Source organism: Haemaphysalis longicornis, unplaced genomic scaffold (assembly GCF_048455015.1).
Source record: "Haemaphysalis longicornis isolate Haplotype H1 unplaced genomic scaffold, Haemaphysalis longicornis Haplotype H1 scaffold_7, whole genome shotgun sequence".
In the NCBI taxonomy this organism is placed as follows: Eukaryota; Metazoa; Arthropoda; class Arachnida; order Ixodida; family Ixodidae; genus Haemaphysalis; species Haemaphysalis longicornis.
The window spans coordinates 77,547,331-77,560,557 of NW_027526422.1; the positions used below are offsets into that span (position 1 = coordinate 77,547,331).

General features: G+C 45.0%; 1 protein-coding gene across 3 annotated transcripts in view; it reads left to right on the forward strand.

Moving 5' to 3' along the window:
• LOC144144518 (uncharacterized) overlaps nucleotides 1–13,227 on the forward strand; it is a 65,724-nt gene that overhangs the window by 35,997 nt on the left and 16,500 nt on the right. For all 3 annotated transcript variants that reach the window (XM_077675999.1, XM_077676001.1, XM_077676000.1), the window contains 5 exons: nucleotides 1,133–1,194; nucleotides 2,841–2,912; nucleotides 6,642–6,711; nucleotides 8,422–8,462; nucleotides 9,582–9,656. In XM_077675999.1, the coding sequence (XP_077532125.1) occupies nucleotides 1,133–1,194; nucleotides 2,841–2,912; nucleotides 6,642–6,711; nucleotides 8,422–8,462; nucleotides 9,582–9,656 (320 nt within the window). The remainder of the gene's footprint in view (nucleotides 1–1,132; nucleotides 1,195–2,840; nucleotides 2,913–6,641; nucleotides 6,712–8,421; nucleotides 8,463–9,581; nucleotides 9,657–13,227) is intronic.

The window sequence follows — 13,227 nt, forward strand, 5'->3', positions numbered from 1 at the left end:
TACCACGGTGCTAGTTAGTGTGACCGCGGACGGGCTACGACGACCCGCCAGCCCCTAAAGAGCTCTGAACGTAAAAGAGAACTATTGTTGCGGTCGGAATATTGCCATCTCCAGGGTGCTATGCACCATCGACTCTGTCGAATAGCTTCGGCTGGTAAGACCGATCGGTAGGGTCAGCTTGGTGCTGTACATCTTCGGCTATGCCGAGCAGTTTTGTAACGGGTCAGCCAATTTTATGTACACATGGTAATATAACCTTGTAAGTAATTTCTGCATATGAACCACTGAAGTTATAACGCACGCCCGCAAGCCTCCTTTGTCTCTCCGCTGTGAACCACCAACCACCTACACTTCGGCCTACTGGACTGACCGGCCGCATTACCGACCCCTGGTCGGAAGCCTACGACCTGTGGTTCCAGCGGATCAACCTACAAAGGAGGACCAAAAAACTTTACCGATCAATAAAGTTAAAAAAAATCACTGAAGCCAATCAAATATAGCTTCCTACATTGTAAACGCGCTTGCACTGCTTCAGTAGAATTCACACAGAACTGCAATACTTATCAAAATATAGCATTCTGGGCGCGTTCCTACTCCGTTAAAAATTGCGCCAAACAGGGTACACCGACGAAGCAAGGACATAGTACACCCACATCATTGTGTGTGTCTTTCCTCATTTCGTCCGTGTCCTTTTCTTTAAGCAATTTTTTAAAACTTGTCAAAGCATTAAGTTCACCAAGCATGTCGAGCGTTTCAGAGAGTAACCCACATTTACCCTCAACATTGTAAATGTATTGTTGTTAGAGATACCTTGTTACTTTCCATTTCTCTCTTTATGTCCTTTGCTACACTTGTTTTCGTATAGAAATGGCCAGACTGCACTGAAAAGTTGTTAGTAGCGTTCGTCTTGTTTAATGTGTGCACCTCGTCTCCCCTGCGGTTGATTTCGCTCACCATCTCGCCCAAGGAACAACACTTGAATCGCAATTGTGACATTTGTAGAGAATCCTCAAAGAATCTTTAAGCAAGGCTACATCGTTTGAAGCGAGGTATAACTAATTAAATCGAACATAAGACAAATTATAGTGGGTACTTCACTAACGTAGAACGTGTACTTTCCTTTTTTTACAAGGCCCGTCTATGGCACCCATGGAATTAGACTGCATTGACAGAGAACTGTTAACAAGTGAAACGGTAAGCAATTCACTTAGAATTTTGCGGAAAAGGTGGATCATTTGTTTTGCAAGCATTATACGTCTGAGTTGCATGGTGATTTTTATTGCGGTTGTTTGTTAAGGAGGCCTCTTGCTGACTCAACGTTGGTTTGGTCCACAGGTCATGCCCAATAAAGAAAGAGCCTTCACGTATTCCGCGCATAATATTGAGTGAAGCTTAATAAAGGGACAGAAGTTTTCAAAACACGGTCACGGTTCCAAAAACCACTCACATTAATCTCCTTTAGATTGCGAAAGGAAACAGATACCATTTATTTAAAGCGCTTCCACATTCCGCAATACTGACATCTTTTGTTTCACACTAAGCGCACCTACGTTTTATGCGCTGTACAACATGATGATTATTCCGTTTCAATTTGACAACTCAACCTTCGGAAGGCCAATATAAAGCAGTCAGATGCGTGCCGGGATGTACAAAAAATGGACACAGAAAAAGTTCTCAATTTCATTTGAACTGGCAAACACAGGAACGCCAGAACCTAGAAATACTTATCTGGCTACAATTTGGAGATTTTATTGGTTTAGAGGTGCAGTTTTCAAAAGTTTGAGCTTTTAGTAATATATGTTAAGTTTCTAATTCTTGCACAGTACTTTATGAACTGCTCCACTCTTGTCAAAAATGACATGTACTGTTTCGCATAAAGCAGAGGTCATTTCCTCGCACAATTGTCAGCAGTATTAACAGCCAGTTATATCGTGTGAAAACGAAAGGATGACTACAAATGCTGCCGCGTTTACCGACAAATGCTTTGAAAAGAATTCTGGGTGTGTTCTTACTGGCGGAGAAAGGGGGGGGGGGTAATTCGGCGTTGAACCAACGGGAATAATTTCCACACATAAACTTTGGTATTTCTTTTTTTTACAGTTATGAATATTTATTTATTTTTTCAGATTTTAACGGATTTCGGCGCCGAAGCTGCACTCGGGTTATTATTCACGCTTCCGTGAAGGGTACGGAATAATTTGGACCATTAGAAGTATTTAACTTGCGTTGAAATCTCGAAACACGAGCGTTCCCGTTTTTCGTCTCCACCTAAAGAAGAAGAAGAAGAAGAAGAAGAAGAAGAAGAAGAAGAAGAAGAAGAAGAAGTAGGAGGAGCAGGAGGAAAAGAAGGATGATGATGATGATGATGATGATGATGATGATGATGATGAGGAGGAGGAGGAGGAGGAGGAGGAGGAGGAGGAGGAGGAGGAGGAGGAGGAGGAGGAGGAGGAAAAGGGGGTCCCAGGCTTGAAATGCAGCCATCGGGTCCGGCATTTGCACCAGCCTCCAAAGTGCACAATGCGATGGCACCAGAGTTTATCATAGGGCCTACTTCTGTACGTTTGCTCATCGCCACGCGCAGCGCCCCCCACTTAGTCGTGTCCTCCGGGATGTTTTTGTTACTTTACTGGTTTTCATCCAATTTTGCCATCGTATCCAGTGGTCACCCTTTTTATGTGAAAGGTTTCACTAATGAAGCGATTAAATTTTGGATATCACAAAAAAGCTTTGGTAAGGTGCTTTACGACTTTCTTGCCTCAATGTTGTACAGTAATTTAATTTATACTTATCATGAAACAGTAAGTACGTAAACGATGACAAATTTCTTTTAATTTCAGGGTGTTGTGTCTGGATGCACGTTCCCGTGTGGCAGCGGTACACAGAACCGCGCGAATGGGGTTACATGTCTTGTAAGTATTCACATAAATACTACCGAACATATACTTGAATATTTCAGACGGCCAAAATATTTGTGTATAATAAAAATCAAAATTTACCATCCCTATCCCAAAGAAAGTTAAGAGAGGCGCGAACGCTCAAAGTGCGTCTGACCGTCGCTGGTAGGGCGTGCAATCGATCGTCAAACCCTTAGAGACTCAAATCGCAAATTAAGAACTAACTGGCCGACAATTATTCCCGCGCTAAGTAAACGCATCTAATGTCGATATCAATGGTTACCGATACGCGGACTGTGAGATGAACGTAATCAATTGTAATCATTCTTCGTCATCGACGCGTGTATTGTCTTATGAAAAACAGTTTCTTTTTCGCGATTTCCAAGTACAGTGTAGCCCGGTTATAACGAAGTTGGCGGGAATGTGAAATTACTTCGCTATAACCACTTTTTCGCTATATCTGTACTCTAAAAAAATCAAACATTATGCAGACCAGGAAAAAAAAATTATTTACACTTTCTGAAAAAAGCGATCAAAGGTCCCTTGTACGCGTTTCGCGAGCACGCGTTTCACAACACAATGCTCAACGTTGTCCAACAAATCGCAACTGCCCGGTTCGGAGCACAAGTACATACGCAGCGTGACGACAGCTGCGAGAGCGGCTCCGGCGGTCCCAGGCTGAGGCCCACCAATGTCGTCACCTTCGCCGTCAGAGTAACTGCTATCTGCGGCCGTTCCCTTTTCGTAGACGCTAGCAGCGAGATCATCGCGGGTGAGCTCCTCCGTTGCGACAAGGTCTTGATCCGCCAGGGCAAAGTCCAGATAATCCAACCCGCTTGGGACAAGGCTTGCATTGCCCGCGGCCTCCGACAGCTGCCCCAAGCTCGTCACTGCCGCGGCACCATCCGCTGCAGCAGCATCGAAGTCTGCTTCTGCTGTTATTTCTTCGGCAGCCACAAATGAGGCGCCACAAGCGGAACCGGTCTAAAGCGGCCACAAAGTTTCTGAAGCTGCCCCCACGACCTCCTCTCTGAAGAGAGGACTACGCCGTGAAACGACATAAGATCGCGGCGGTCGGCCCGCCTGCACTGGAAAAAAGAATGGGAAGCGTTCGCGAGACGGCTACCGGGCGACCGTGTGGTGCGGTGAAGCAAGCTTTCGCAGGGAGCCGAGTGGGGCGAAGCGGCTGCCGGGAGCCAAGAATTGGCGGTTTTTCGGCGTAGTTGATTCACGCGAAAGTTCAAAAGGTGACCTGATGGATTTTTTTTTGTTGTTGTTCTCGACAAAAAACTTCGCTTTATCCTCTGAGTCGCATTTTTTTACTTCGTTAAAAGTGGACTTAAAAGGCATTTAAAATGCGGAAATTGGGACGAGAAATCAAGATCACTTCGTTATGACCGCTATTTCGCTGTAAGTGGGTTCGTTATAAATGGGCTACACTGTACCCGTTTTGACACAATAGAAGCCCGGTTTCTCCCACGCTCTGTCCAGAGATCTTATCACAGATTTTCCGTGAACCAATCGGGCTATGGAGAAATGCATTAGTTTCGTGACTGGACAACATCGGTGCCGTTGAAGAAGCTTTCGATTTAGTAAGCAGCAGAGTAAATGCTATGTGATTTTCTGGCACAAATTGGTTTGCGGATGGCGCGATTTTCAACAGGATTTATTCCGATGTGCGTGTTTTGGCGCGGAAGGGTGCGCGCTACAACCTTTCATTTATAGCCTCTTTGAAAAAATGTGCCTAAGGGGTGCACGTGTTAGTACGGATATTTTACCTATGGCGCTCGTGGCGCTGTATTGAAGGATTGGCCACGTACCTGCTTCCTGAATACGGAAATGGGCCACGTATCTACATGCGTGGCTGCAGTCGACGTCAAAAAGTCGGCCTGAAGTGTCGCGTAACGCCGCATCTGCCGTCCTCCTCGTACCCTCTCGTCCTGGACATTTATCTTTTTTTTGTTTTTCTCTTGCCTGTACTTCACCCCCTCTGCCTTTACTCCCGCTGGTGGAACCCTACGTTTCCCATCCCGTCTTTTTCTCTCTAGGGTCTCTCCTTCTGCATGGTTCCACAGCTTCTCCACGTCACCAGCAATACACTTTTCAACGCGCTCTGCTTCTATTCTGTTTCTCTCCTCTGTTTGCCTGTTTCTGTTCCACAGCTCTTGCCTAGCCCTTCCCTTTTCCTGAAGCTTTGATGACCTACTTTCCCGCCCTTCTCTTTTTTTTCTATCTCATCTTCCTTCCTCGTGTTAATTTCTTTATCCTCCTCTTTCCATCTTGCTTCACTCCTGATTTCCTTCCATTTATCCTTTCCATATCTTTTATTTGCATTCCTTGTTGAAGTTCCCCGTACTTCCTTCTCACATCGTCATTGCTTTTCTCTCGCCACAGTGCTGTTTACAAAGTCCTACTTGATATCTCTAAGGCATTTAGAATCAATTTCTTCACACCCGACACCTCACGTGGTTTTCACTTTTCATATGAACTCCGTCTGAGTCATATGCAACAATCTTTCCTCCTGTTTCCTACAACGTTAGTTGAAGTTCACGGCGTCATTGGTGCATTACAAATCACAAGCGCGGGTCGCGAAGACATTAATCTCTCACAGATTAAACTGATTTCAGACCTCATTTGGGGCACCTTGTCGACCATTATCAATCTATCTTTGAAAACTGGGGTTTTTCCTCGTGCACTTAAACAGGGTAAAGTAATTGAGCGTAATACTATAAAGTTTAAACCAATGTTCTTGAGTAAACGCTCGTGTTACTAAACTTCAATAATTCACATTTATGAATACTTGGAACTGCACAAGCTCATCCGGCCAAGTCTCCGTATAACTGAACCTGTAAAGAAGCCCGTTAATTTGAACCCCAGTAGGCTCCTCCGCGGATTATTCGAACTACGCTCCACCATGCCGGTGCCTTGTTATCGGGTATACAGCCAGAGAGACGCACTCTGTGCCTACACGCGAGGGTGTATAGAGCGCAGCAGGCAAAATATGATAAAAGCTTTCTAAATTTCACATGACGGGAAATATGGAAGACGAATTCTTTGCGCTCTCGGTCGACGAGGGCACGAGTTCAGAGTTGTGTGTGGTGAGCGGACCGGTGAGGACCAAATGGTGCCAGTGTTTTCTTCAGTTCTCAAGAAGGCGAAGACGTGGCTTCCGGCTACGTCCATTTCTTAGGGTAAAACGTGTTGTCTGCCGCCATTACGGACAAAAGGCAGGCTGCAATCACGAACGTTTTCAAGCAGAAAAAGTGTTGGCACACAGTATACGGACTGGAGCACTGCACGGGCCCAGGCTGACCAGAAAGCCCGTGTCCGGCTAAGCCCGCTGGCCGGACAGGGCCCTGGCGGTCCCGGGCTTACTACCACGATCATGGGCCGAGCTCGGGGTTGGATTAATTGTCCTGGCCGTTAATGTTTCCGACCTCAAATGCAGAAAAGTGCATTAAAGAGAGTGTTCTGAGTTTATTTCCACACGCTTCTTTTTGCCAGATGGACGTATTGTCCTAAAACGCTCTTTTCTTAAGCATATGTTGTACTGGCCCATTGTAATCATATTTTCATTTTACTATCGCATCCCAGAAGGTGATTTCCTGTCTATATTCGGAGCACAGTAACGGCGGTACAGAAATCATGCGGCAGGCACGCACTTCTCGTAGTGATATATCGGACACTTGTGAACCCATCGCATTGCTGACAGTTTTGTTATAAAGGTAAAATTTTTTTTTTCAGATTTCCCCGGAAACTCCATGGCAAGCGGGTACCATTGGCGTCTGCTTTAGAGGAACATGCACAGAAATAGGTACCTCCAACTTTAACTCCGTGTTACGCTCTTAAACGCAATGAAGAAGTTTCACTGTTGCTTGGGGAGTTAACGCAGCCTTGTGAATGATATATCGGCTAATGAGCTTGCTCGCAGTAACCCACTGTGTTTTTCATACTGGAAGTGCCAAGTTATACCTTAAAGTGCACAGCTTACACCCGCGGACCAGCTGCGGACCGAAGCAGCATGCGCACTTTCTTTCCCCGAGTTATAACAGGATGCACTTGAATAGATCTGCGACAACGGAAAACATAAACCAACACAACTGCGCTTTAGCGGGTTCCAAGCACAGCTAATTACCACCCGGTGATAGCAAAAAGCACATGATGCAGTGATAAGACTTGGCGGCTGCGTAAATGCATGACAAAATCTGCACGGCCGCAGGGATCTATTGACGCCCCAGAGGAAAGAAGCTAGAAAAGGACTCCATCCATCCTGCGCCTTGGAAGAAATGCGGCGAGAATCGTCCAATTCTTGACAGCAACGCCATTATGGCAAGGACGTTAATGGGCGGGCTTAACGAGACGCTGTTTTCCCCGCTGATATGGAATGGTTGATAGAGAACTATTACAAGAAAGGAGACCAGATTCGAATGAAATTTGGAGGGTGTTGAAGATTTCAGGTCAGGTATTTTGCCGTCAGGTATTTTGTGTGAAATGTCTTGCTAACCAAGGAGAACATACAAAGTCAAATGAGGCTTTCTCATCAAAGACTTCGTCGTGCGAAAAGCGCATCCTTTTCACCCCATCGAACGACCACACACGATGTCTGCTGGAAATGGTGCTCCGGCAAGAAGCATCGGAAGGGCGCTGTAGCCGTCTGGGGCCCGCTCCAACTGTCAGAGTATGCCTCGCACCGCTATTCTTCGGGACGTGTCAATTCACCATGAGGAATAACGGCGATTCAAAACGCAAGAAAGCGGTGGCCAAATATTGAAGCTTAATATTGGCTTTCTGCTGTTGGCACAAAACATGGCTTCATAATGATTTCGTGTTTGAAAACGCGTTTTGAAAACGCGTTTCTCAACCTCGTTACAGAAATACAGCACGGGAGGCACCGAGATTGCGCAGGCTGCAAAGGGCAGCCTCCGGAGACCTTGTATGTGCGAAAGCATCGGTCAGCCTTTCACTCAGTCCTCCTCTGAACTTTAGCAGAAGCTTTCGCGAGGGGCGTTTCCACCTGGCATTCGTTTATTGTTATCTGTTTACAGACCACGTTTATCAGTAAGAAAGAACGCACGAACACGAATAACTCGCTTTCAAGCAAGTATGCGATACAGCTCTTGAGTTTTTGGAATTGTCTTTTTTTTACAATAGCTAACTGAGAACCCCGATTCTGAACCACTGCATAATTTAGGATGTTTGAGTGAAAGCTACCGAGTTTGTTACCAGAGTCGGTTATTTATGCAAATTTTAGGAAGTTCATTATGAACTTTACCAGTGTACTAAACATCATCACAGCCTTCATATTAGTGTTTTTATGTCATTCCATAAACAACATTGGGGTTTCGCTTTTTTTTTTCAAAGTTGACAAAAAAGACAGAACCACACGATACATTTTTGGTGTTGACGACTATAGAGCTTATTTTTATTTATGCTGAATTCAACCCTGAAAAGTTGGTGCAGTTGCTCTGGCATGCATCCTCTAAATTTAGCAATTCTTCTTATCTTTCCGGTTGGACGCCATCAGTGGAAGTTAAAAATCAACCCCTTGGATTTATAGAAAACAAGGTAAGTTGCTTTACCAAAGACCTTTACACAATAAAGTTGGAGTTGCGAATGACTCATTGCCCTGCGAGCCCAACCCCATAGGCATTGTTTTCCTAAATGTGTGCAAATTCTATTTTAAATCATCTTCAAACTCTTTGGTTCAGTTTAACAGCCTGAAATGGTAAAACAAAATTTATCGAATATCCAGAGGCAGATCTTAAGCACGAACTTGAGGATCGGCGCTTCTCGCATGAAACGTTTCAACGTGTCCACTGTTCGTAGCCCTCTAACCGTAGCAGTGGTAACTTTGCTTGCCTTAGTCACGGCATTACCCATCGGCCCCATGCCTTCTTTTACGCCCTGAATTTGCTGCACACACCCTTGCATAACCTATAGAAGCGGTGAAATGAGACCCGTGATACTTCGATACGACACGTCAGCACGTCGGCAGAGACAGGTGGTGAGCCTCACTTCGATTTGACGTCTTCCTATAGTTTGTTTTCACTAGCGAGGCACGCATGCAGGCAACCGTGTGAGTGCGCCGTCACTGGTTACGTCGGGCTCCGCGGGATGGCGGTACTTGTCCGTGCTAAGCACATGATATGGGTTGGACGTTCCAAGCTCTACCCCACCGAACGTTAAGTAATATCTCCACTCCACTGTGAGTGCGATTAATGACATCTCTTTTGACACCACCATTGAGAATCGGGGTGAAACAGAGCAGACGACGCACGTCGGTGCTTTTTTTTCTTCGGCATGTGGGCGCAGTGGCACAAGCCGCGCCATGTCCGTGGCGCTGCGGCGATATCCGTGGCCGTTTCCAGTGTTGGTAAGCTAAAAAACTGACAACTAAACTTTGCAATCAGTACCACCTATAGCAGCGACGGTCGCGGAGCCAAGGCAGCACTACCGCAGTCACCCGCTCTTTCGTTCTTAGACGGATCAACGGAAAAATGTTTTCCCATGTTAACAACGTTATTCAGCCCGCAATTTGTAGTTATTCTGTACTTTGGGGTAATGGATACATGCAAAATAGGCCTGTTGTGATCTGGGTGGCAATAAAAGAAAAATCTTCACAGTGACCATATAAGGTTAGCAGAGCATAAACTTTGACGCATAATGACATATACTTTGTCGCAGGCGCTGGTTGGAGCTCATTGCATTTATGTCTCCAACGGCCAGTTGAAGCACCGAAAACATGGAGCTGCCTGTGTCGTAAGTAAAAATTACAACACGCATTGTGCCCGAAGACTGACTTTCTGGAAACGTAACAAAAAAAAATAAAAAAATCGGCGAGAATTCCGAGAATTGTCGACTAATGCGTAGCATTCTTATGTTTATTTCAAGAGTGGGATTTCTGTACAGCCAAATTTTTTTATTTTTCCAAATTCTATCTGACCAATTATCATCATTTGCGCTATTACAGCGATTGCAGGTGCAACTTTCGCCAAATCTGCAATTTTGTGTAAATGAACGGCGCTACACGGTTCACCATTGTCGCTAATTTTTTTCTATTTTTCTTCGTTTATGGTATGTCAAAATTATGTTCCGCAAATTACCTACATTCACGCCATTATAATGAATAAAGGCGGAACTTCCTCGAAATCGGAATTTTTGTGGAAATGCGGAGTTTACGCGGTTCATCATTGTGGTTATTTTCAGTTTTCTTATGATTTCAAAATAAAATTATGTTCAAAAATTATTTTGCAAAATTCTGCTCCAGCAATTATCTGCATTTGCGCTATCATGAAGAGTAAAGGAGGACCACCCGCGAAATGCGCACTGTTGTGGAAATTCAGGGCGTGAAACTGTTCGCCATTTTTGCTATTTTTTATGTTTTTCTTGTTTTTTGGTTGGGCAATATTCTGTATGGCCAATTGTCTCATTTACGCTATTATAACAAAAAAGAGTGAAACTTTCACGGAATCTGCAATATTGTGGAAACGCAGCTCGTTACACGGTTTGTGATTTTCGCTTCTTTATTATATTTTTCTTATTTCTTGGTTTTCTAAAATTATGTCCGAGCAGTTTTCACCATTTACGCTATTATAACGAATAAAGGTGATTCAACGAAATATGCATTTTTTCTGTGAACGCAGGGTGTTAAACAGTTCACCATTTTCGATATTTTTAAAATTTGTTGAATGATTTGGTTTTCAAAATTTTGTTCCGCCAATTATCTCCATTTACGCGATTGTAACGGTTAAAGCTGCAACTCGCGGGAGAAGTTATGGTTGTGGAATTGCAGGGCGTTTGACGGTTCGCCATTTGCGCAATTTTTTTATATTTTTCTAATTTTGGTTTTTCAAAAATCGTTTCCACCAATTATCCCCCTGTACGGTATTATAACGCTTATAGTGTAGCTCCCGCGAAATCTTCGTTATTGTGGAAACGCAGAGTGTGACACTGTTCGCCCTTATCGCTAATGGTTATATTTTTCTTGTTTTTTTGGTTTCTAAAACTCTGGTCGAAGAACTAACTCTACACTATTATAAAGATGAAATATGAAACTACCGCGAAATCTGCATTATTGGGGAAATATAGGGCGTTATATGGTCCTCGCGGGGGGGGGGGGGGGTACTCGACAAAGAAGGCTACGTATTAAAACCGGTTCCCAGTATATTATAAAATAAAACAAAACAAATATCATGAAGCCTTCGTATTTTGGTATGACGGTGCACATTGCCAATAAAAATTTTTTCCCAGTAGAAAATGTGTGTTTAGAGGTGACGCCAACTTTAACGAAATCGGTATTAGCTTGGTCTTTGTAAGCTGACTTTCCCTTACTGCCTGTTCCGCAGTGTTAGATGCCGGAACAGGACTTGATAGACGGTACGGGGCTGAAGGACTGCCCGCGTCCTGGGGTTGCTGGCTCATCGCTTGTTACCCTTGGATACGTGGTTTGCAAAGGGCGTCGCCGGCGCGCGCGATGATGTTATCGCTCGGAGAGGTCCTGCTGCGCACGTTTGGCGGCCTAACCACCATCTTAAACAGCATCACTGCTAAAATTGGTGGGCCGCATAATTTATATAGTGGCGAATCAGCTGCAGTGAATCTCTTTCAGCTCATTGGGTTGCACCCATTCACGAAACAAAACACGACTGACCACGGCGCAGTCCAAAGTGCACGAAACGGCTGTTTTGTCGGCCGGTTTCCACGTGTAATCTGGGGCCGGGAGTGACTGTGTCGTATTCGAAGATACATTCTATTCCGCTTTCCTGACGTTTCTGCTGCTGCTGCGTCGCAACCTCTCCCCATTCAATGGCTCGAGCTAGTGCAGCACGGACGCCGCACACTCCCCACCCCTCCATCCTTTCCGTGCCTCTAATGCAGTGCCGAAGTCTGGTGTCAAATTCGCAACCGGCCTCTCTCATTCACACGGTTTCTGTCCGCGGATGCGTCCTACTCACGGTTATTTCCTGTCTCGGGTACTCCCACCAGGAACGCATACGGATGGCGCATACAAGTTCTAGAGAACAAACAGCTTTGCTGTAAAAATACCCGATGAATAAAAACAATTCTAGAGTCATATCCACCTTCTGTTTTTTTTTTCGAATCTTTCCGTTTTTCTCTCCTTCATTATACACCGGTCTTTTCTTTCCCGTTGTATTCTCCAATACCCATAATCTTGCGTAGGGTGATCAACCGGACTGTTCCTTGCGGAAGCCCCCTGCCTTTCTCGTACTGCCCCTTTAATTCTTTTTTCCTTCTGTGTGCACAGGTGGACTCCAGGCCTCCGGAAGGCGAATATTTTCTACATCTGGATTTATATGGATACAATCACATTCCGACAGAATGTTCTTAATAGTTGCTGTTTCCTTGCCGCAGATCACAAATGCGTGATCACCAGTGAAGCACGACCATCTGCTGAGAGAGTGTCACAGAAAACGGCTGTAACTCTTGTGTTATCAAAATCGTCCCGACACAAACTATATGACATTTATACTCTAAGACGACGCCAGCACTACGCCGAGTTTAATTTAGTTGTTCTAATTAGTTTACAGTGAAGTTGTACACGATGGAGGATTTCTTTTCCGCTGTCAGCACGTGGCCATCTGCTTAGGGAGTATGCGTACAGAAAACAGATTGAACCGTTCTTTTGCCGGAACTATCAGTGAACAAATTATATACCAGTTCGCCGAAAGGACGACTCTAAAATTACGCTCCACAGCTTCGCCGGTCATTCTTCTTCACAGAGCGGAAGGGAACTGATTTTGTTTAGAACTGTGTTATTTTAGCAGTGTTTCCATGTCTTCACCGACATCGGCTATTCTTTGTCCTGCGTTCTGCAAAAGTATGCTCCATTCCAACGGAGGTCACAATTCAACATTGCTTTTCAACACTAGCATCTCCTCGCGTCGGGGCCCATGCTTCGCCAATTGGACCCTTAAGCACCCGCATAAATTCACACTGATACCAATGACGTATGAATAGAGGCCGGGCTTCATCAGCGCCATAGTGCTCGCCAGCATGTGAGTGATTACGCAAGTACCAAAATTACCCAATTCTAACGCGCACCTTTTTTCCGGAAAAATAGGTCGAAAAATCGCATGCGCGTTAGAATCGGATACGAAACCGAAACTGCCGAAACAACGGAAATTTCGTCGCACCCATCGCCATCTCAAGATGGCGCCAAAGCTTTTAGCAACAATTTTTCGGACGCAGGAAGCATAGGCGCCCAGGCTTTTCTATCGGCGTTTACACAAATCGTCAAATCGTTCCACTTGCGCACTTGATAACAGCAATGGCAGCAGCGGCTCTCGCGCATTCAAAACGAGTGGTCGGC